This window comes from Elephantulus edwardii, unplaced genomic scaffold (assembly GCF_000299155.1).
Source record: "Elephantulus edwardii isolate Elephantulus edwardi_28Jun2011 unplaced genomic scaffold, EleEdw1.0 scaffold00089, whole genome shotgun sequence".
Taxonomy (NCBI): domain Eukaryota; kingdom Metazoa; phylum Chordata; class Mammalia; order Macroscelidea; family Macroscelididae; genus Elephantulus; species Elephantulus edwardii.
Genome location: NW_006399839.1, coordinates 7,604,362 through 7,628,597, shown reverse-complemented (window position 1 = coordinate 7,628,597; position 24,236 = coordinate 7,604,362). Strand labels below are relative to the sequence as shown.

The 24,236-nt window shown below is 59.5% G+C and overlaps 1 protein-coding gene across 1 annotated transcript; it reads right to left on the bottom strand.

Annotated features, from left to right (window-relative positions):
- Positions 1-11,418: 11,418 nt before the first annotated feature.
- On the bottom strand, positions 11,419-24,230 carry ZDHHC8 (zinc finger, DHHC-type containing 8). The gene is made up of 11 exons (XM_006890458.1): positions 24,126-24,230; positions 17,048-17,169; positions 16,654-16,811; positions 16,381-16,553; positions 16,053-16,155; positions 15,684-15,775; positions 15,431-15,572; positions 14,968-15,088; positions 14,773-14,882; positions 12,755-13,755; positions 11,419-11,590 (listed from the first exon to the last, which is right to left on the bottom strand). Exons 1-11 carry the CDS (start codon positions 24,227-24,229, stop codon positions 11,419-11,421), a joined length of 2,298 nt encoding a protein of 765 aa, XP_006890520.1. The 5' UTR covers position 24,230.
- Positions 24,231-24,236: the final 6 nt, after the last annotated feature.

The window sequence follows — 24,236 nt, the reverse complement described above, 5'->3', positions numbered from 1 at the left end:
TTTTTCAGGGCTCCGGGCAAATAGAATCAAAAAGATGACCAAGCACTTGCAGTACGGTATAACGGAGATGCAGAGAACAAATAAATGAACACCAAAGGCCTGCTGAAAATGCAAAAGGAGCGCCTCATCTCTAAAACAGAACACAACGAGGAAAAGCCATTCTCATCTAATTAGAGCTACGCATTAGCTATGCATCCGAGAGCTGGACAATGAATAAGGACGACAGAAAAAGAATTGATGCCTTTGAGCTGTGGTGTTGGAGAAGAGCACTGAGCGTCCCACGGATGGCTGAGAGAACAAACAGAGATGTCTTGGAGAGGGTGCAGCCGGAGTGCCCTTTGGAAGGAAGAATCATGAGACTTTGCCTCACATACTTCGGGCATGTTGCTAGGAGGGGCTGTTCCTTGGAGAAGGACATGATGCCGGGAAGGGTGGAGGGTCGGCGAAGGAGAGGAAGACCCTCGACCAGGTGGGTTGACATGGTGATTGCTGCAGCAGGCTCTTGTGTGTCAGGAAGCATGAGGATGGCACAGGATGGAACAGGGTTCAGATCTAATTTTCATAGGGTCGTACTTGACTCAAGAGCACCTAACAACAACAACAACATTAATATCACAGGGCAAGTAAAATATTGCTAAAAATTGTTTGTTTGTTTGTTTGTTTATAATTTTAATGAGCATTTACAGAGATTTTGGATTTCCATTCATTCATTGCTGCACTTCTCTCCCCGCCTAGCCCTCCCCCCTAAAAGTTTTTTTTTATTTTTTATTTTTTGTGCATGTACCGTCAAATCAGATCTGACTGTACCGGAGGAAATTATTCCTCCTTCTCCGGCAGAGCATCTCGTGGGTTTGAACCATGTACCTCTGGGATTGCAGTACAGCTTCTTGCCACTAGGCCACCAGCGCTCCCCTCTAAAAGTTGTTTTTAAAATAGCTGAACAATACATTTACAGGGAACTTCCAGGAATTCAGGCCGGATTCAAAAGAGGATATAGAACAGTGGATATCTTTGTTAATATCAAATGGATCACGGCTGAAAGCAGAAAATGACAGAAAGATGTCTGCTTGTGCTTTGTGGTTTATGCAAAGGCATTCTACTGTGTGGATTCTAATAAGTTACGGATGGTATTGAGAAGGATGTGAATCCCAAAACACTTAATTGTGCTCATGCAGAACTTGTAGCTTAACCAAGAAGCAATCATTTGAGCAGAGCAAGGGAATACTGACTGCAGGGGTTTAAAATCAGGAAAGATGTGGACCAGGGTTGTATCCTTACATCACATCTATTTATTATGTATGCAGGGCAAATAATTTGAGAAGCTCGAGTATAATAAAAAGAATGTGGCATCAAGACTGGTTTATGCAGATGGCATAACCTCACTTGCTGAAGGTGAAGAGGACGTGAAGTGCTTATTAAAGAAGAACAAAGAGCCTTCACTATGGAGTGCATCTCAATATCAAGGAAACAAAAAATCCTCCTCCCTGGACCAAGAGTTAACATCATGATAAATGCTGAAAAGACTGACGTTGTCAAGGATTTCATGTCGCTTGTACCCAGTCAAGACATGAAAAGGTGTATTGCATTGGACAAACCTGCTATCAAGGACCTTCTTAAAGGACTAAAGAGCAAGGCGGTCATCTTAAAGACTAGGGTGCACCTGATCCAAGCCATGATATTTTCAGCTGCTTCACAAACATGCGAAAGTGGATGATGAATAAGGAAGACTGAGAAGTCGATGCCTTTGAATTGTGTTGGAGAAGAGTGATAAATATACGATGGATGGACTTCAGAAAGAACAAACCAATCTGTGCTGGAAGAGGTGCAGTCAGAGTGCTCCTTAGAAACTTGGCCTCACATCTTTTGAACATGTCAGGAGGGGTCAGTCCTTGAAAAAGGGTATCAGGCTCGGAAAAGTAGAGGGTTGTCGAAGGAGAGAAAGATGCTCAACGGGATGAGCTGATCCAGTAACTGCGATGATGGACACAGTAGACATTGGGGGATGGTACAGGGTCAGACGGGGTTTCTGTCTCTCACTCTAAGTCACAATTGATTCAATGGAGTCTAACAAATGCAAGTGGTAAAAATTCCTTGCTGTTAAATCAGTTCCAACTTTTTCCAACTTGGGTTTCTGAGGCTGTAAATCCCAATAGGAGACTGCCACGTTTCTTCCTTGGACCTGTTGGTGGATTTGAACCACTGGAGACACAAAGCCTTTGAGTTAGCAACTCAATTCTCTGTGGGCTGCGACACAAAAGCTCCCTTAACATATGTACATATAAAATCTTCCCACAAATGAAAAAGACAGATGGAGAAAGGGAGGCAACACATTTTTTAAAAAATTTTATTTTAAAGTCAACCTCTATTTAATAGGAATGCTACAGAACAAGAAATCAGAAATGTTATAAAAGAAAGAATGTGAGTGTCACAGAACTGTGGACTTCAGTCTCCAGAAGGAATGGGCCCATCAAGTGCTTAGTGGGCCGGAATGCCCTCAGTGGTCATGAACTCTGGAATCCTGGGGGTCAAGCCGTTCAATGAGTTGTTGACGAGTCAGAAGCGACCCATAGCTGATAATCGGTTTTTAGGGGGTGTAAACGTTACGGGAGGAGATTGTCCATCTTTCCCCCTTGGAGCAGCTGGTAGACTTGAACTGCCTGCCTTTGACTTGGTAGAGCAACTCCTTCCCCACTAGGCCACCAGAGCTCCCAAGAGAGAACCCTAAACAGATTTAGAGAATACCCGCAGCCTCTGACTGCTTACGGCAACTCTGAGGTCTCGGAATTTCCTGGGACAACATCCTTCTCTTTCTGCCCTAAATCCAATAACCATGAGTCCAGTGGAAGATGTTTTCAGACTGCAGTTACTTATAAGTGACGTCATGTCGAGTACAACTCATAGCGACTCTGAACAACAGGTCTGAGCCCAGTCCTATCCTGTGCCAACCTCACAATCTTCGACCCACTTGAGCCCAATGCTACATACAGTCACTGTATCAAGCTACCTGGTTGAGGGTCTTCCTCTCGTTCACCGCCCCCCACTTTCCCAAGCACAATGTCCCCCTCCAAGGAATTGCCTGTCCTAGCAACTTGCCCAAAGTATATGACGTGAAGCTTCATCATCTTTGCCTCCAAGGAGCACTCTGGCTGCACTTTCTCCAAGACGTATCAGTTTGTTCTTTTGGCCGTCCACGGCATATTCAGCACTCTTCTCCAACACCTCAGTTCAAAGGCATCTATTCATCTTTATTCATTGTCTAGCTCTCAGAGGCATAGCAAGTGACTGAAAAGACCACGGTCTGAATCAGGCACACCTTAGTCCTCAAACTGATATCATTGCTCTTCAATAATTTGGCAAGGTTCTTGACTGCAGACTTTCCTATCCCCACATGACAAACTTCTCCAAAATGCAGTGGCTGAAACAACCCTGATTTAGCCCCAAACTGTGTGAGCCATGAGTCAAACCACCTGCTGGGTGATTTGTGGGCTCACTGGGCTCCATGTGTGGGAAGCGGGGATCAGCTGGTTGGTGAAAGAAGTGTCTCCTACTGTCAAGGTCTCCAGGGCAACAAGAAGAGAGGCCAAGCTCCAAAGGCTCTTCTGTCATCATGAATCCTATTGACCAAGGTGAGATTCAAGGCTAGCCTAGAATTCAGGGGTGAAGAGAGGGACCCCACATTTAATGTGAATATAGCTGAGGCACTCTGCTGAGGGCTGTGGGTGTGGAAAGAGATGTGGGGATGTTTCTAACACACCTGATGCGTCTGATGTGCCCAAGGTTGTTATTCAAGGATGCTCTTCCCCAAGACAAAGAGGGGACATGAGAGGAAAACCCAGAAGCACGGGGGTGGGGGGGGCAGACAGCAAGATGTTGTTGTTGTTGTGCCAAATATGACGCCCTCTCCTGTGCCTTCCTCACCATCTCTGATATACGAGAGTCCACTGTTACAGTGACTGTGTCAATCCATTCTATCGAGGGGCCTTTCCTCTTTCTTATAAAGGAAGATTAAAAAACAAGCCAGGGACTTGAAGCTGGCCCCTCCACTCTCTGGCTGCTTTGCAGTCAGTCACCCAAAAAGCCTTTCAAATACATTCCTCCATAAACTAGCCAGGGAGCTCTGGTGGCCTAGTGGCAAGACGCTCTACAACCAAAGCCAGAGGTCCTGAAGTTTGAACCCACCAGGTGCTGCTCAAGAGAAAGATGAACAGAGTACTGGTGGGCATATAATACAGCAGTGATTAGTTCTCTAAAACATAATGCATTGGATGCAGCACAACGTGAGTGGAGAATGGCGTGAAACACAGTGTATATGGACTCTGTAAGCAAACCAATATCAAATTTTAAAAGATGACCAGTCTCCTCCTGTGGGATTCACAGTCTCTGAAAACCCACTGGTGGGTCGGCTGTGGCTCAGTCCTGACTCGACGTCACACAACCACAATAAGGGGGGAGCTCTGGTGGCCTAGTGGCAAGGAGCTGCAACTACATTCCCAGAGGCGAACAGTTCGAATCCACCAGATGCTCTGCTGGGGAAGGAGGGACGATCTCCTCCTGTACCAGCCAGATCTGATTTGACGGTACACACAACAAAAATAATAATAATAAAAAAATTTAAAAATAAAAATAAAAACAACCACAATAAGGTAGGCTGGGCTTCTTTGTGACAGAGAAGCTGGGCTCAGCCACGCGTGAGCAGCGGAGGCCCGGTCCCTTAAAATGGGACTCAAGGCTGAAGAGCTGGAGAACAAGGTGGGAGGGAGATTGGAATGGGCTCCCTTTTTACCGTTGCTTTGGAAAAACCTAGCGACTGTGTTCCTTTTTAAGAAGCCCGCTGTGGTGTTGGAGAAGAGTACTGAATACCCAATAAGCTGTCAAAAGAACAAACAGGTCTGTCCTGGACACGGCGCAGCCAGGGTGCCTCTTGGAGGCGAGGACGGTGAAGCTTCATCCCGCATTCTGTGGGAAAGAGACATCAGGCTTGGAAAGGTGGAAGGTCCGTGAAAGAGAGGGAGACCCTTGGCGAGGCGGATTGATAGAGTGACTGCAGCATTGGGCTCGGGTGTGCCGGGTGATAGGGAAGGCTCAGAATAAGACAGAGTTCAAATCTGTTGTTCACAGGGTCGCTGTGAGTCGTACTTGACTCATCTGCACCTAACAACACCACCACCAATAACAGCAGAGGCCGCTCCAGTGGCTGAGTGGTAAGGAGTTACGCGGCCAACCCAAAGGCCCGTGGTTTGAATCCACCGGCTGCTCTGTGGGAGAAAGATGGGCAATCTCCTCCCATGTAATTTACTGCCCCCGAAAACCTGCTCAAGGGTCAGGATGGATTAGTTCCAATTCGATGATATGTAGCAGTAATAACGTCAGTGCAGTGGGCTGGGGAGGTGCAGCTGAGGGAGGCCTGACTGGAGAGCAGGAGTGGGCTGAGCGAAGGTGGAAGGGCTTGGCTACAGCCCATTGTGACCTCTCTGACTGCCAACTAGGCCTTTGTGACAGTGGCCCCAGCCAGACCTGAGCTATGACACCTGGAAGGTGGCAACTTGGGCTCAGATCCAGAAAGTGGACCTGGGCTCAGGAAGGGGGTCACAGGGAGTCATGAAGGAGCCGAAACCTCCGGGCTCCTGTGGCCTTCCTCCGTGTTCCTCCTCCCCAGCACCAAGACACGGAGGATGCCTGGACCATCCCTGCCAGGGATCTGTAAGGTGGCCCTGCCTGGTCCCCCACACCTCCTCTCACCCAGTGGGCTCTGGGAGGAGCTAGCTAGCCAAGGGGACAAGGCACGGGTGCCCAGGGTGGGGATGTGAATGGTCCAGGGGTGTCACCTCTGGGGAATAGAGTAAGGGATGCAGGGCAACTGAACTGGGACACGCCAAGAAGTGGCTTCAGGGCTGGGGTGCAGCCTGCCCCCCCAGGCTCAAGGGGAAGCCAGGAGAATGTCCCAGCAGGGGAGGTTCCCCAGCTCAGAGTCCAGACCCTACCCTCTCCTATAGCGGGTTGAGGGGCCCCAGCCTCACTTACAAAGCCCCCTCCCAACTCCAGAGTCCCCATCCGATACCTGCAGACCTGCCTCTCCGTCATCTGGAACAGGAGAATCGATACCTGGTGAGCATGCGTGGCCGGCTAAGTCCTGGGCACGCCCCAGGCCACACCCCCCTGGGTCTTGCAGCCCTTGCCCCAGTCGCACCCCCTCCACAAGGCCTCCAGTCTGGCTGCCCTGATAGGCGATCTTGTCTGTCTGTCCCCACTTGGCAGAAAAGACAGAATCAGGACCTGCAGAAGCAGCTAGTGACTCTTATGAGGCCAGGACATCATTTCCTGCCCCTATGTCCCGAACACGCAGGCTGCAGGACTCTGGCCTGGGTAAGCCAGAAGTGGCCAGGTGGGCTGGCGGGGCGGAGGCATTGTGGGGGCTACCTCGGCCCTTCTGCTGACTCCTGGGCTCCCCGCAGTCCCCCGAGGCAGCGCAGGGCCCATGTCTGGAGGCTAGGAGCCCTAGCCATATGCTGAGGCACAGCATGTGCCGAGAACAGGAGGCCTTTGTACGGCAGTCGCAGGTGAGTCCTGGGCCCAAGAGACAGAGAGGGACACGGGAGAGCCGGGCAGGGGTGCCCACGCATTGGTTCTGCCCCCAGAACGAGCTGCAGCAGATCCGTCTGTCCTTCGAGAGGAAGAAGATGGCCATCACCGAGGTGCCCGCCAGCCTGGGGTGGAGGGGCAGGCCCCACTGGGTGGGAGCTGCTCCCCCAGTGTGAGACCCTGCCTGTCCCTGACCAGGTGTGGGATGGCGTGGCTGAGGTGCACATGGCCCTGAGCAACCAGGCCACCGGGCTGCTGGTAGGTCCCCGGGGACCCAGCCTGAGGCAGGGCGGGCCTGGGCGAGAGCAGGGGGCGTCGGACCGGACAGGGGGTGCTGACTGGAGGGCGCGCCCTCCCCTCCAGAACCTCAAGAAGGACATCCGGGGCGTGCTGGAGCAGATGGAGGACATCCAGCTGGAGATACTAGGGTGACATACGGGGCTTCAGGCTGAGAGACTGTGCCAGGAAAGGGGTGCTTGCTCAGAATGGGGGCACTCAATCAGAAAAATGGTGCTTGGTCAGGACTGGGAGTCAGAAAAGGGGTTCTTGGTTAAGATTTGGGGTGCTGTCAGCATAGGGAGGTGTTCAGTCAGGAATGCGAGAGTGCTTGGTCAGGATAGGGATGCTCTGGTCAGGATGGAAGGTACTCCAGTCAGGGTTTGAGCATTTAGAATTGGGGTGCTTGGTCATGATTGGGGCACCTGGTCATGATGGGGCAAGTGATCTGGTCAGGATGGGGGTGCCCTGTCAGGACGGGGAGGGCCCGCGGGCCATGCTGTTAACAAAGGGGAAGCCAGGCTTGGGGGTCATGACCCTGACATTACGGCTCCCCAGGGAGCGTACCCAGTGCCAGTCCCAAAGCAAGAGCAAAGAGCCATTACCCTGCACAAAGGTGAGTTCCCACCTCACGCCCATTGATCCCACACTGCAATCACGGGGGGGGGGCGGGGTGGGGGGGTGCCTTTGCAGGGAGGGGGAAAAGGGACCCTCTGGAAAGCCAGGGGACCAGAACCACCCTGGTGCTCATCATGGGGACACAGAGGTGGGGAGACACGCAAATGGGAGGGCACAGGGGGCTAGCCCCTGCCTTGACCAGCTTGGAGTCCTCTCAGCACTGCCCCTTACCCAAGGCTGTCTCTGATCCGGCCCCCTTCCCAGCAAAAGCCGAAGCCACAGGTCGGCTGTTTGGAGGGCGTCAAAGGTCAGCTCTGGTAGGTCATGGGCAGGGCATGGTGTCCTCTCAACCCCCTCTCAGACGCCCCGTGCCCCTGACTCTGCTGCTGGGTCAGAGGCTGTCCCTGGGCACCCTGCTGTCCCTGGGCACCCTGCTGGCCATGGACGCCCCGCTGGCCTGTCCACAGGCTTCTGGGTCTGAGGCTGCCCCTGGGTGTCCTGCTGGCCTCCACGGCCCTCACCCCGCTGACTGCACGCTGCTGGGCCTGAGGCTGTTCCTGGACGCCATGCTGGCCTGTCAGCGTCCATAGCCCTGACCCCATTGCCGGCAGGCTTCTGGGTTTGAGGCTGCTGCTGGGCGCCCTGCTGGCCTGCATCACCGCCTACATTTATATGGTGGACCCTGTGCCCTTCGGGAGGCTGGTACCGCCCATGCTCAGCCGTGCAGCTGCCTGGAGGCTCCGGGCCCTGCTGGGCCCCTTCCTGCGCCTGGAGGTGGATGACTTCCTGCCCTTCTAGACCAGAGGCCACGGCCCAGCGAGGAGTCCAGCCATTGCCGCTGTCCCTAGTGCATATTAGCTGCTCTGACTCCTGCACACTGCTACCCCCCACCCCTGCCCAGCCCAAGTGGTCGGGAGAATGGAGGCGGGGTCTGTCCTGATGGCTGAGCCTCCAGGCCTATACAGTCGTGTTATTCAAGTCGTGTGAGCGTGTTTCCATGAAGATGCCCCCTTTTCCAGGGTGGGGTCCCGCCCCGCCCACTGCCCGCCTGAGCTCGGTCCCTCTCCAAGTGTGGGTGGGAAGCAGCACAGGAGAGTCTTATGACACACAGCAGAGGCAAGTGGGGGCCTATGGTGGACACAACCTGGGGGCCCAGGACATGGAACCCGATGCTGATGACCCCCTGCCTGACCTCACACCTCTCAGGCCCACCCTGCCCTCCCAACATGTCCCCCAGGCTCCTGTCCCTTCCCCCAACGCAGGGTCCCCACCCAGTCCCTGTCCCATCTCCTGGCACTGTCCAAAGGCTCAGAAGATGGGGGACCGTGTTGGTGGACAGAGCCATGGAGGTAGACACCAGAATTTTTATTTGGGGAGTTGGGTGGGGAGTGTGTGTGTGTGTGTGTGCATGAATACTCTTTAGAACAATATAGAACAACTTTATCGTTTGCTTGTCCCCAAATGGTAAGAGATTTGCTGTCTCCGGGGTGGGTGCCCAGCCTTGAGCCAGAACCTGAGCAGATGAGGCAGGGGCGCCCTGTGGGGAGAGGAGCTGACCCCAAGCCCTGCCCTGCCTTTTCTGCCCAGGGGCCCGGCTGCAGTCCTAGGTGAGCCCCTCAGATGCGCCATCTTCAGAGCTCAGGCCAGGCATCCAGAGGGGAAGGGCAGACAAGGGGCCAGCTGTGGAGTGCTGGGGTCGCCTCCCAGGCTGGCAGTCGGGCGGTTAAGGCATCTGTTCATGTGTTGGGGTCAGAGGACAGAGTGGCTGTGGACAACCTGAGAGCCCAGCCCACCTGACCGGGGGTCCAGGGAGGAAGTGGTCTTTCAGGGCAGGGAGGCTGGGTGAGAGATGAGACGCCCTAGGAGGACTGCATTGGGCCCCCCAAGAGGGGCATGGCACCCCAGCAGCAGGTGGGGACTTCCTGAGGTGGATGGACACGGGGTTGTGGGCCCTGCCAGGCTGGGGACGGGGAAGGGGCAGCTGGTGGCAGAGGAAGCCCCCAGCCCACACCCAGTCCTACCCAAGGCCCAGGGTGGCCTGGCCTCCTCGGTCCCAGCCGGGCCCGGGCTCCCTACTTGGTGTCCCGCTCCGGCCATGAGAAGCTGGGGAAAAGGCTGGAGGCGGCTGAGTGGAGGAGGCACACGGCCCCACGGGGAGGGCCCCCCACAGCCGAGCTCCAGGGCGCCCGCAGCGGGGCGCGGTCCTCCTGGTGGCCGAAGTGGCATAGGTGCAGACCGGGGGGCACCCTGGGCTGGCCACGCCGGCCCCATCCACGGCTGCAGGCGCTGATCCGCCCTCTGAGGGCCGCCGTGTCCCATGAGAGAGAAGCAGAAACACGGAGGTCAGAGCGGGGTTAGGGCTGCCCGAGCCAGGTCCAGCCTGGGACACCGGGGTGGGGGTGGGGGGGTGCACTCTCTGCCTCCCAGGCCCCCATCCCCACCAAGGCAGCCTCAGCTCTAAGAATGGCAGCCTCCCCACGTCCCTGCCACCCCACATTTCCTTCCCACTCCCCCAGCCTCCACAATCTGCCAGGAGGAGGTGGGAAGGCAGGCCCGGACCATCTCCAGCCAGCTACAGCTGCAAGGAAACAACCAGCAAGGGGCCTGGAGCCAGCGGGTGGCCCGCCGGAGCTCCACCCGGGCCCTTGAACCCGAGGGGCCCTGGGCACAACCCCTGGGAGGCTGCAACCCAGCCTTTCTCCACGGATCCTGCCAACTGCCTGGAGAGACACAGCAGGGCGCTGGAGCCCAGGTGGGTGGGCGGCCGCCTCTGTCACTGCCTGGCTGCGGCCTGAGCCCTCCCACCGTGCCATGGCCCCATCTCACCACAGCCTGGCCTTGACCAAGGAAAGCATCCGAGTGGCTTTTTCTTTTTTTAATAAAATTATAGATATATAGATGTAGATATAAAAACATAAAACAGACACAACGCAAGCGGACGCTGTCGTGTGCTTACTCTGGGGGCCCTGGCGCCCGAGAAGCGCTCGCCCCCCCAACGTGCTCTCTGCAGCCATGCCCACTGGCTCCGTGGGGCCGCAGGCCAGGCCCGGGCATGCCGCGGGGGCGCGAGCTGTCTGGACTGGCAGGGCAGCTGGGAGGGTTGGGATGGGACCCCTGGTCTCGGGAGTCTGGGGTGGCAGCGGGCCCCTCCCCAAGCCCGTGCCAGCCCCTTTGGTCCCCACAAGAGCATAGAGCAGCGGTTAAGGCTTCAATGGACGCGGTTCTGGGCAGCGGGCAGGACAGCGGCAGCCCGGCGGGGGCACACTGGACGTGGCAACGGCAGCTCAGCACACAGACACAGGGACACACGCCCGCCAGGCGGGGGCGAGACTGGACATACAGCACAGGGACCCTCGCCAACAGCTGGCCGTCTGTCTGTCTGGCCGTCTGTCCACCCATCAGAGCCCAGCACCGTCCTGGCGCCGGTGAGCTGAGGCCTGGGGCTGGACTCCCTGCTGGGCCATCAGGCTTTCCCAGCGCCACGTCTCCAGCAGGGTCCACAAAAAGGCAACGTGAAGAACAGTCGGGCGTGTGGACCCCACCCTGCAGGCTGCAGGCCACCAAGAGATGGTGGTGGTGGGGGGGGCCCCAGGCTCTCCATTCTCCCTGACCCGTCTGTAAGGACAATGGGACACACGAGACTGACAGCCTGAAGGAGGGGACGTGGATGGTGGCAACGGAGCCAAGACTGGTGGAGGAAGGAGGCCCCGGCCAGGGTGGGGTCCACAGATCATCCCCAATAGTGCACAGGTTTGCCTGAAGCCCCGGGGTCAGACTTCCTGGGGTCTAGCTCCCCGGTGAGCAGCTGGGATCGGGGGGTCAGCCTGGGCAGGTCCTCTCTCCTCCGGATGTGTCCACACCAGTCGGGGGCAGAGAAGTCGGGGTGGGCTGCTGCTCTGGGGTCCCGGTCCCCCGTGGCGCTGTAGCAGGCAGGCAGTGCTGTCCTCACACTGAGATCTCATACGTGGTCCCACCCACGCCGGACACCTTCTTAACGAGCGTGTGCCGGATGGGGCTGGCGGAGGGCCCTGGGGGGCCGGCAGCCGTCCCCAGGCGGGCCAGGCCTGGGGACTGACCGTTAAGCTTACTTGGGGGGTTCTTCAGCTGAGGGTGGTCCCTGCAACAAAACAAGCACACACACACAAAGACATGCACAGTGAACACGGGACCCTGGCAGGGACAGGCAGACGGGAGGCGACAGGACGCCAGATGGACACAGACACACCCCCAGGTGGCCCTGAGCAGCCACTGCCCTGAGTGTCAAGGTCTCACCCAGAAATGGGAGGGGCTGTGCTGAAACAGGACAGACAGACAGACAGATATCGCTCAGTCTGGCGTCTACAGAGAAGTGTGGCGTGACCAGTAAGGACCTCTCCACGACTTAGTGACCCTCCTGCCCGACTCTCCCAGCAGCCAAGCACCCTGCTGGTGTAGAAGACCAGGTGGGCCTGTCCTGGTACCGAGCTGAGGGTCCAGAGGTGACCCTGGCTGATCCCTGCCCCACCACCTCTTTGCAAACCGAGAGGGTGCCCTCTGGCCTGCCCAGCACTGACCAATAGGATCTCAACTATCAGGGGTTCCTGGAACCCCTGCTGCCCCCTCGGTGGGTTCTCGGCCTCCCTGCCTGTCATGCCCACCACAGCCACCTCCTCCCACAATACCACCGAGAAGGCCACACTTCAGCTGAGCCACTCAGAGCCCAGCCCTTCTTGGCCATGTGGCCTGGGCAGGGGCCTGATGGTCACATCCTCCCGTGCTCAGAATGGCCAGGTGGGGAGAAGCCAGGATGTACCCTGTGTGGTGCCGGGCACAGTCCTGACACTGAAGGCAAGGAGCCTGCCTTTCCCAGCCTCAGTTTCCCCTTCAGCAAGTCTCTACTTTCTAGGGTACACTCCACTAAGGGTGTGGCATCCGTAGGCCCAGCACCCGGCATCCCCAGCAACGGCAGAGCAGGCCCGTGAGAGCCCCAAACAGGCTGACCTGGACATGGACAGCCTGGCAGGGAGGACGGAGGCCATTATCAAGGGAGCAACAGCACCCCATCTCTACAGGGAGCTGTCCCAGCTCAGGAGAATGTGGGCCCTGGGCTCAAGACACACCCGGGGTGTCCCTGACATGCGGCCACCCTCTGCCCTCCGCCTGTCCGTCCCTCACTGGCAGCTCCCAGGCTGTCCCCAGGGGCAACACTGGACCTCCCAAGGCCACCCTCGAAGGCCAGGCTGGAGAGAACCACAGGCTGGGCTCCGGCCTGACGCCCACCCCCGGTCCCCGGCCCACCCACCTCTGCACAGCCAGCGCGGGCGGTGGCTCGGGGAGATCCGTGTGGATGAAGGACACAGCTTTGGAGCCTGCATAGGAGGGCGAGCGCGGGGTGCTGGGCGGGGAGGGTGGCCCGTGGCGAGCCGGCGACCGGTGGGGGCCGCTGGCCGGCCGGGGTCCCGGGGCGTGGCTGTTGGCCAGGTCGGCCTGCAGGGAGGAGGAGGACGTCCTCGGGGCCCGGCTCACCGAGCTGGACAGCGAGGACATGGAGGTCTGCAGGGCGGGGTTGCGGGCGCCCCCAAAGCCGGGCCCTGACACGAGGTTGTCCCGTGAGCTGTAGCGCATCGGGGGGCCACGGGGCCCCTCAGAGAGCGTGCTGGCCTGCTGCAGGCTGTAGGAGCTGGGGGCGTCGTAGACCCCCGAGTCGCCAAAAAGCGAGTCGGCCTGGGAGCGCAGCAGCCTCTCGCGCTCCTCCCTGTCCTTGTGCTCCTGGATGGATGCCATGATGGTCCGCGACAGGTTGTCGTAGCGCACGGGCGAGGGCTCCCGCGGCCGCGGGCCAAGGACGGGGCTGAAACTGCGGGGTGGGGGCCGAGGCGGCTCGGCCGCTGCTCCGGGGTGCAGGTAGGGTGAACGGTAGCCAGCGACCCCGGCCGAGGGGTGGGCTGGGCACGTGTGGCCCCCGGGCGAGCCGGGGTTCAGGAGGCTGTCGTAGGACAGGCTGCCGTTGCGGTTGGGCAGCGCGTGCGGGGTGAAGAGGGTGCGGTGGGGGGTGGGAGGCCCGCCCTCGGCCCGCAGGGGCTGCAGGGCCACGTGGTCCCCGCCACGCCGGCCTGCAGCCTTGAGGCTCAGGGTGCGCAGGGCGCCCGAGAAGGCATCGGCGGCGCTGAGCGGAGGGGACGGCGGGTAGGCCGCGTGCAGGCCCCCCGGTGGGTAGTCGGAGAGGTCCAGGCTGGGCTCAGATGTGAAGTCCAGGCTGTGGATGCTGTCATCCCCCAGCGTCAGGGAGTCTGGGCCTTGGACCTGCAGGGAGAGAGAGGGCACGTCCACTCGCCCTGCTCAGCCAGATCTCCCCTGCTCTTGCAGTCAGTGGGCACTCTAAGCTCATAAGGGGGAATGTGGTGGAAAGTGTGTGGCCTCTAGCCTGTCCACTCCCCCTGCAGCTCCCTGAGCTCAGGACAGGGCAGAGTGGACGGAGGCTGTGCCCTATCTGGAGGCCTGGTGGCTGTGTGCCCTGCAGCAGCTGTGCCCAGAATGCAGGAGTGACCACACCTGTCACCTGCCGCCCAGGGGCCTCCCAAGGACACGCTGCAGCCCTGTGGGCCAGCCTGGCAGCATGAGGACAGGGGATGGCCGTGCAGCAGGCCCAGGACCCCCTCCTCCCCAAGCTCACAGAAGCCACAGTGTATAGGGCGGGGTCCTGGCCTCTACGGGATTTAACACACACAGGCCTGGGTGTGGACCAAAATACAGGGAGTCTCAAATTCTAAGGGGACAGGGCTGCAGAGTGGGGGCAGATGTGGCCTCAGCACCCTTGGCCGAACAGCTTGACCCCTCTGTGGAAGCCAGGACGACCCCAGGAGGGAGATGACGGGAGAACTGGCCATGTAAGGCCCTGTCCACTGAGGTTCACCAGAGGGGCTGCACCCCTGCAGGTGCTGTGGATAGCAGCCGCCCACTCACTGGCCTTGAAGGCCATGGGACACACAGGGACAGACCGTTCCCTAAACACCCCCAGCACAGCCCACTGCTTCACAGGGCTCAGGACTCAGGAAAAAAAAAACGCTCTTTTGCAAACAGATCTCAAATTCTCCTGAAGTCTTCCCGTGGGCCCTGCAGCATGACTAGGGGTGGAATTTCAGGCATCTTGGCGCACGGGGCACGGGGGCAGCTGCCCACTAGGCCCAGACCCGATACTTGCCAAGGGGACGGCAGAGCTGGCTTGCTGGATCTGTCCACTCTCCACTGCCCATCACAGACCTACTAGTGGGGCCCCAGGGTCACCCACAGCACCTTAGCTGACCAGGGCCAGCCCCTCACCTGCTCTGCCTGGCCACAGAAGGGCGGCTTGGGACCTGTGGAGAAGGCAGGCCGGAACTTGTACATGGCGGGTGTCGGGGGACTGGTCCTCTGGACAGATAGGGCACTCTCTGGACAGATGGACAGTGGTCAGGCTGAGGTGGACGGGCTGCCATCCCACATGTCCCCGTGGTTTTTAGGTCATCCCCACCTCACCGGCACTGCCCCGGCGCGGCGTCTGCAGGTCACTGCTGAAGGTGCCGGCCTCCACCTTTGGGGGAAGGGGTGGCCCCAGGTCCATCGGCTTCTCGTCCAGTTGGTCTAGGCTACCCTTGGACTGGTGGGGGTTTGGGAGGGATCAGTGACAAGTGGAATGAGAGGGAGGGGTGGGCTTAATAGGGAGTCCTTCCCAAGAGCCACCCAGCTCCCTGCTCTGCCATCGTCCGAGTCGGCTGGCCCGCTGGCCACCCTGTATCAACAGGGCAGGACTCTGGTCTGCTGGGTTCTCAAGTCCGCGGGAGCAGATCACCAGGTCTGTGGACCCTCCAAGGCCCCTCTGGGTGGGATGGAAGTGCCAACCTTTCCAGAGCACTTAACTGTTTATACCCTTGGGGGCTCCCCCTACCTCTCCTAGGCTCCCTGCTCCCCACTCTGACCCCCAAACTGCTGGGCTCCCCACCTTGCTGTGGCCCAGGCTGGCCTTGAGCCCATTGTCACTGAGCTTGACCTTGAGCGGGGCGCCTCGCTCCAGGAGCTCTGGTCGCAGGAAGGGCGGCTTCAGGCTGATGGCAAGTGGCAGGCGGGGTGGCTCCACCACGTACCTGTGCGGGGCGGTGGTCAGCACCATGGCAGGCATGCTCGGGGGTCCCAGCTGCCCACCCACCCCACCTCTGCCCGGCAGAGGGCCCTGCCATCCTGCCTGCTGCCCTCACCGGGGAGCCAGAGGGCTGCAAAGCACGTGCTCCACGTTCCCGTAGCAGCCTCGGGTGAAGGGGTTCACACCCCCACGGAACTTCCCTGTCACCTGCAGACATGGGAGTCCTCAGCCAACCTGGCCCCTTGGAGCTGGGGGCCGGGGCAGAGGGCAGAAAGGGCAAGGATGCAGGGGGATTGGCATGGGGTGTCTGGCTGCATGGACACTACAGCCAGGCTTCCACAGAGGAGCAGGGCAGGCAAGGCCCCACCGCAGAGTCTTCTGGACAAACTACGTGCAGAGCCGGCCACCTGAGGGCAGTCCCGCGTCCCTCCCCTGCCCTCCCGGCTGGCTGGGGACACTTCCCAGCCTCATCAGCAGTCTGTACCTGCTCATTGGTGGTGCGCCCCCGCGTGACCAGCACCACGTGGAAGCCGGTGAGGCCAATGACAGGGATGAAGAAGAGGCCAGCCACACACATGACCACCATTCTGGACCGTTAAGTTGTCCAACAGTGCAAGGGAGACGTGGCAGAACCCACTGAGGGTGGGATGCTCGGAGCCCGCAGGTGGACAGCACCCCGCCCCACCCAGCTGGGGACCGGAGACCCACCCGCTGGGGACCCCCCACCCCAGCTTTGGCTGCCCTTGGAGGGGGGCAGGTGTCCCCCGGCCCAGCACTGGCTTCACAGTGGAGGGCGCGGGGGCCAAGGATACGTGATGGTGGTGTGGGCCGCGCCCAGGCCCTCAGCGTGGTTCAGCACGTAGACCAGACCGAAGGCCACCACGCCCACCATGTGTGCGCTGAGCGACAGCAGGAACAGGAAGAAGTAGCGGTAGTTGCGGCGGCCGATGCAGTTGTTGACCCAGGGGCAGTGGTGGTCAAAGTCCTGGCGGGGAGCAGGGCGTCACGTCGGGGTGGGCGGGGGGTGGGAGACGGAGGGACCCCAGCAGCCGGGGCCTGGAGCGGGGCGGGGGACAGGCGGTCACCTCCACGCAGTTGTCGCAGACGCTGCAGTGGGAGCAGCGGGGTGGACGGTAGAAGTGGCACGTGGCACACCACTTCATGCGGACCTGGATGCCCCTCACATCCACGTTCTTGTACAGGGGTGCCCGGAAGTCGTCCTCCTTGTCCTCGTCCTCGTCCGCTGCAGGCCAGGGCAAGAGGGCAAGGCAGAAAGGTGACTTCTTTGGCTGGGGGGCCTCTCTCTCTCTCTCTCTCTCACACACACACACAACACACACACACACACACACACACACACACACACACAAACACACACTCTGCTAGGTCACCCCCTAGGTCCTGAAGGAACTCCCGAGCTGGCCGGCCACTTAACACTCTGGCAGGAGGGACCAGCGGAGCTCCCAGGCGCAGGCCTACCTCGTGGGAAGACTCCAGGGTCCATGAAGGTGGCCATGCTGAAATTGGCCAGGACAAAGAGGAAGATGATGCCATTGTAGACAGGGACTGCTGGGGACACGGCATGTGTCAGCCACGGGCACCTGTGGTTGACAGCAAACCAGAAAGCCAGGCTGAGGTGGGGTGGACAGAGGCAAGGACACATGGGGGTGTGGACAAGAGAGTCAGGGACACGGGGGAGTGGACAGGAGAGGGAGGGACGCGGGGGAGTGGACTGGAGAGGGAGGGACACAGGGGAGTGGACAGGAGAAGTAGGGACACGGGGGAGTGGACAAAGAGGTAAGGGACACGGGGGAGTGGGCAGGAGAGGGAGGGACATGGGGAGTGGACAGGGGAGGGAGGGACACGGGGGAGAGGACAGGAGAGGGAGGGACACGGGGGAGTGGACAGGAGAGGGAGGGACACGGGGGAGTGGATAGGAGAGGAAGGGACATGGGGGAGTGGACAGGGGAAGGAGGGACATGGGGGAAGAGGACAGGAGAGGGAGGGACACGGGGGAGTGGACAGGGGAAGGAGGGACACGGGGGAGAGGACAGGAGAGGGAGGGACACAAGGGAGTATACATGGGAGGGAGGGACATGGGGGAGAGGACAGGAGAAGGAGGGACACGGGAGAGTGGACAGGGGAGGGAGGGACATGGGGGAGAGGACAGGAGAAGGAGGGACACGGGAGAGTGGACAGGGGAGGGAGGGACATGGGGGAGAGGACAGGAGAGGGAGGGACACGGGGGAGAGGACAGGAGAGGGAGGGACATGGGGGAGTGGACAGGAGAGGGAGAGACCCGGGGGAGAGGACAGGAGAGAAAGGGACATGGAGGAATGGATAGGAGAGGCAGGGACACAAAGAATGTAGAAGGACTTGGCGTCAGCTCTGCAGCTGTCATGGGAGTCTGGGGCCACCGTGGCCCCACCGAGAGCCCTGCCTCGCTGGCCGCCAGCATGAGCTTAGCCACTGCCGGCGGCCTTTGTGCCTGACCTGAGCAGCCACTCTGTGAGGCCACAGTCAGTACCTCAGCTCACAGGTGAGGAAAGTGAGGCCTGGAGACCATTCAGGCAGGGTGCCCACAGCCATGCCACCTCCCTGAACTCTCCAGTCGAGCTGTGAGTGAGTCCTGGCACTGGAGGGGCAGGCTGGTGGCCCGCCTGGGCTGTCAGCGCCAGGCCTCAGCTCAGCAGGGGCTCCTCTCCAGGAAGATCCTGAGGTGCCCTGGGAGCCCCCTCACAATCCTTGTTCAGTATACAAACGGGAATGTCATCCTGTCGACCCTGAAGGACCTTGACCGCTGGGCACGTCCCTATCAGCCCCTCGCTCTCGACTGATTCTCCTTCCTCTCCTGAAGCCGGAGAGCAGCAACCAGTGACTCTGAAGGAGCTCACCCTCCCCTTTCACATCCTCATATCACCCGGTTCCAATGCGCTCCCTCTTCCAGGAAGCCCTCCTGGACTCCCAGGCATCCTGGTCCACCGCCCATACCGGCCTGGCACAGCTCCCCGGGAGGGTCCGTGCAGCTCTGCCCATTGCTCACACCCTAATATATCTGCCCGGCTGAAGGCTGTGGGGGTCCGTTCCCCGCTCACATAACCACGGCGGCCCCACGGTGGGGACACGTCCGGCACATGTTGTCCACGCTGGTGCCTATGCCTGCCTTGGCCAGGAGCCAGCCGTGTGCCCGAGCAACCAGGCTCCACGCAGCAGAACTTCGCTATTTTTAGTGGGAAACAAGAGACTATTTAAAGATTCCGCTTCCCACGGCAGCACACCCGGCGGGGCCGGAGCCAAGCCCGCCCTCCTCTTTCCCGGGGCCTAGACCCAGGAGGTGAGCACACACGCGGGGCTGCGGGGCTTTACACACACACACACACACACACACACACACACACACACACACACACACATATACACGAGTCCCCTCTGCCAGGGCGGTCACCGCCTTCTGCACCCCCTTGGAGAGCCCACGGCAGGCACCTGTCCTCGCTTCCTGTCCCGAGGGCCTTGTATACAGACGATGCTCAGAACATGCTCGAGGCAACTCAATAAGGAGAGACTGGGAGCCCTGGGGTGGCCCGCGTGGCAAGGTGAGGACACGCACCTGGCAGAAGGAAAGACACCCCAAGAGAGGACTGACCCCAGCTGGGGGCGGGGATGAGTGTCCTACAAGCTCTTCTGGGAAGGATGGTCACAAAAAATAAGGCTGTGGGCCACGCACAGAGACACCGCTAAACCTTTCAGGATCGGGACTAACAGCCACAGGCTGCCCTGGTGGAGGGTGGGACGGACAACCATGGGCAGCTGGAGGAAGGACACACGGTGGGAGAAGTGGCCAGCATGACACCGCTCTTAGCTTTTCACGTGCAACATGAGACTGGTCCTGTATCCACTCAGACCTGGCCCTCTTGTCCACACTGTGCAGATGAGAGGCGGAGACTCTGAGGCCTTGGACGTGTGTTCGAGGCCGGAACTAGACCCTTCCCCTGCTGCCTTCACGCCCCGGCTTCAGGTAGACCCCTTGGGCCCTGCAGCTGAGGGAACCAGACTGTTTGCAAACCTCTCTACCTCAAAGGTGATCAGAGCTCTCCCCAGGCCACTCGTGTGCCTCAAGTAAGTGGGAACTGAGGCCCCGCAGACTACTGGTTCTACACCCTAGACCTTCCCTGAGTGTGAGGAGGAGGACCCCTGAGAAGCCGAGGGCCACCCCGAGCAGAGACTGAGCAGGGGTAGAAACAGGGCTGAGAGTGGCAGAGGGAGGGGACCTGTCTGTGTGTGACCACGTGTCACATGCGCGAACATGTCTCCCCGTGCATTTGCATCACTGTGTACAAGGTTGCATGGCTGTGTACGTGTATGTGTTCCACTTGTGGATAAGAGTGTGCATTCGTACATGTATACCTCCTGTGTCCACGTGTGTATGCGCGTGTGCACCTGCACTTACAGTTCTCGTGCACGCCTCCTTGAACACCGTGTTCCCGGGCATGCACATGTATGTATGTGAGCATGTGTGTGCCACGGTGCGTGTGTGTGTCCAAGTGCGTGCACATGGCTGTGTGTGTGTCCCTGTGTATACTCGTGTTCATGCGTGCACGTCTCTGCATGTTCACACAAGCGTGTGCTACATACAATCATACGTATATGGGTGCGTGGCTCTGTGTGTCCCTGTGTGTATTCATGTTCACATGTAAGTCTGCATTTTCGTGTGTGTGTGTGTGTGTGTGTGTGTGTGTGTGTGTGTACCTGTGTCCACTCCGAACTTACCCCCTTTCTTTTTCCCAAGGCAACTGAATTCTGGGCCCCAATAAGGGTGGCTAGCACTCCAGTTCCAGCGCTGGGGGACCCCTACCAGAGAGCCCTAATATAATATGACATCTTTGGGGCAGTCTAAGAGGCCACCAGAGAGGGAAGGGGGTCATACAGAGGGGAAGCACCTGATCCTGGGCTTGGGGGGCTGGAGGTAGGGGACAGCGGCTCAGGCTCCCGTCAGAAAACCTGCAGCCCCTGCCCCGTACCTGGTGCCCACCGTGGACAAAGGCCACCCAGTGCCACAAAGCAGATCTCGAGTGGTCACCATGCGCATTTCCAAACCTGGCCTGTTGCTGATGTCCAACTGCTGCCCTCCTTTCCCGAGGGCATCTCGCTCAGAGCTGGGGTCCAGCTCTTCTGGCTAGAGGGGTGAAGCCAGCCTCAGGAAAGGGCGGTAAACAGAAGATGCCTGCCAGCTGTCCCAACTCAGGCTGTCACATCCAGGTTGTCAGAGAAATGAGGCCGTGCGTCCTCTGACCTGGCAGTGGGGCACCTGGCGGTGGGGCACCTGGCCTGCATGGTGTGCCCTCCATCTGAGGAGCTCTTCTGGGCAGCTACAGCCTTCTGCCATAACCCGCTGGGCCAACCCACACTGCAGGCCAGAGGCGGACTGGGGTTGGGCCTGACAAGCTGAGGAGTGCAGGCCTGTGGCCCCTGGCCTTCCCCTCCCTCCCTCCCTCTCCGATGTCAGGGCCCTGGGCCAGGACACGTGCCACAGGCGTGGGCCCCACCCAGGTCTCGGCCCTGCATCCCGCCTGGGCTGGCAGGGAGACACCACCCAGCTGCTGGGAGGGGTGGGTTCCGCGGGGCAGCATGTGTGCGGCAGCTAAATGTGGAGTGGAAAGTTTTAAATCAGCCGTTTTCATTTAAAACGGGCTTTTTATTAACACAGTGTTTGAGGGTGGCACTCGCCTTCAGGGGCTGCCCGGAGGGATCCCTGTCCCTTGTCCCGGCCTAGCTGGAGAAATTGGTGCTGCAGCTGCACGGTCACCCCTCGCCTCAGAGGGCTCAGCACACCATCAGACCCCTAGGCAGAACCTGGGCAAGTGGGGAAACTGAGGCTCAAAAAGGCCATACACAGCCAGGCCTCGCTGGAAGAGTCCCTGAGCTCCATATAGTCCAGTTCACAGCTCTCTGATGGTCCCTGGGGTTAGGGAGCACCTGGAAACCAGCCACACCATCCTAGGCAGTGGCCAGCGAGTAAAACAGCTTAGCCTGATGTTCACACCAGGGTCCCCATCATTCTGAGGGGCTCTGTGAGTTGAGGGGACAAGGCACAGAATCAGCCTGGGGACCCTCAGACTTTACCCAACACCGGGTCCAGGCTGATAGTATACACAGTAGGGGGGGGCACGTATTTGGGGCCCAGATTGACACTAACCCCACCAGGAACCCAGGAAGGCTTCCAGGAGGAGGCGGCTCTCTGGGCACCAGCCTGGCAGCATGCACACACATCCCGAGTACATGGAGTGAAAGCAGGAACAATAGAGGCCTTTTGGGGAATCCTTCTCATGTGTCCAGCCTCATCAAATCCCCTGTCCCCTGCAAAACCCTGTGACAATATACTCCTCAACACACAGAAGAGAGCTGGGGAAAATCAACCTGTAAGCACGGGAAGACAGGTGATGAGACCTGGAAACTCTGGGGACAGGGTCGGGAACGGTGGCAGGTTCCAACTTGGTGTAGCAGTGAACACCCTTCCAGCATCCAGCCCGGCCACAGAAGGTGGCTGCCGGGGTGAGAAGAGGCTCACTCCAAGCAGAAGGTCTGAGACCGACAGCCTGAACTGACCTAGGACCTATAGGTGTGCCCAGTACCCACAGACTCGATAGCCACAGGCAGGAGAGCCCCATTCTCTGAGCCGCCTCACAAGATAAGAGTGGAAGCAAATTAGGATCCCCAATAACCATCTGACCAGCAGAACTTGGGAGGGGGCCTAGAGAGCTGGCCTGGCTGGGAAGCCCTGGATTGAGGGATTAGCGGGACTCTGAGGGTTTGCTGCATGGCTGCTGCGCACCGGAGCCCCAGCTCCCTAGAATGTGCCAGCCAAGGTCAAAAGCAGGTGCACACAGTCTGGGTGACACTGAAGCCGAGGAAGGACTCCTGCAGCCCCTGGGGAACCCCTGTGCCTCACCAGCACTGCTGTTCTGGAACCCAGACCCTCCACCTTCCCGGCACACACAGAGAACTGGCACTTGGCAAACGGGAAGCTAACCTTGGCAGCCACTATCGGGGTAAATTCGGAGGGAACACCCACATCTCAGGCCCCATGTTTTTAAACATCACAAGACACAAGAAGGGCAAGTGGGCCATCAGAAGCTCAGCGAAGGAGGAGGGGGCCGCCTACGGGATACCCATCTGGGGGCAGAGTCGGCACCAACCTCTTAAAAAGTCTCATCAGTTCTCAACAGACAACCTGAGTTACTTTTAAAGTCGGGGAGGGAAAGAAACAGCCCAAAGAGAACAGTACCGAGACACCCCCTCACTGAGACTCCCACACTCCTCATCCATTCACCGGGGAAATCGAGGCCAGCGTGGCAGGGTCAGCATTGGGTGGGACCTTCTCCCCCAGACGCCCCGAAAGGACACATCCCCCTTAGCCTACACCCCCAGGACAGCTCCCCAGCCAGGTCCATCCACCCACCGGCCTTCTCTTCCCCCGCCTCCTGCGGCCCAGCAGCATCTGTGTGCAGAGGAACACGCCTGCTCGCCCAAGCCAGAAATAAGCCCGTCCACACAGGCCTTTTTTAAACCCGGCCCGCAGGCTCCAGCACCCGCCCCGGGGGCTCCTACCCCATGCAGACAGGGCTTCTCCTGCCCCAACAGGTGCCCTGTCCTGACTGGCTCCTATTAAAGTGTAAGGAGCGGACCCACCGTCAGCCCTGGCTGCTCCCAGCCTACTCGCCATCAAGCCCGCTGACTCAGGACAGCACTCTCCAAGATGGGGTCCCCAGAAAGTCTTACCAACTGGCCGAAGCTGTCATCCTAGCCGCTGTGACCCCTGGGCTCTGCCTCAGATGTTTGGAAGGAAGAGCCACATGACAAAATCTGGGGCCCCTTCTCCCACCCAAGGGAGCCTTGGGGCAGGTGAACCCCACAGAAAGAGGTCCATGTTGTCCACACAGCACCCTGCCCTGCCAGTCTGCCCACTGTTCAGGTATGAATGTCAAGGCCGGATGTCCCCGTCTGCCTTCTATCCTACTTCTGATTCCCAGCTGTGCAAAGCTCTGTCCCAGGTGTGGCCTGGCCCTGCCCGCTGTTGACCTCACCGGATGGTCCATCCAGCTTTGCCCACGACTGAGGGCAGGCAAGTGGCGGCCAGGGCAGGCAAGTGGCTGCCAGATCAGGCCAGACCAGGCCACACCTATATGGGATAACAGCTGGGCTCTGGCCCAGGCCCCATGGCCCAAAGGGCTCCTGGTGGGGTGAGGTGGGCTGGTAGCTCTGGGCGCCCACGTTCCTCCGTGGCCCCCATCGGGTTTCGGGAGTTACAGCCACACCCTGGCGGCCTCCGCACACGCTCCCGTCTGGCCAGCGCCTCGCACTCAGGACCTGTGTACCTGGCACGCTGAGAGGTGCCCACCACGCACGGCTGTAAACCCACCCGGCCTTGCTGGCTCTGAGGCTGCTGGCAGGGCGCACTGGGAGCCCAGCCTCTCAGCCCTCCCACAATGGGGACGCAGGACCCGATCGCTAAGCCCGTCGCCCACCCGGATGTGCCCGCCGTGGCCCGGCGGGGACTCACGTGAACACGAAGAACAAGGTGCTGGAGCCGACCAGCAGCGCGGCGGCCGTGGCCACCGGGATGTATTTGGCGGGTTTGAGGCGCGTCCCGGGGCTGCGGGGCATCCTGGGC

What these genes read in the sequence shown, in the direction of transcription:
- ZDHHC8 (XM_006890458.1), bottom strand. Translation starts at nt 24,229, where the DNA reads ATGCCCCGCAGCCCCGGGACGCGCCTCAAACCCGCCAAATACATCCCG. An exon ending in GCGGCCCACACCACCATCAC is followed by an intron (nt 16,156 to 16,380) that starts GTATCCTTGGCC and finishes TTAACGGTCCAG; the next exon opens with AATGGTGGTCATGTGTGTGG. An exon ending in CCCGCGCTGGCTGTGCAGAG is followed by an intron (nt 11,591 to 12,754) that starts GTGGGTGGGCCG and finishes GTTTTGTTGCAG; the next exon opens with GGACCACCCTCAGCTGAAGA.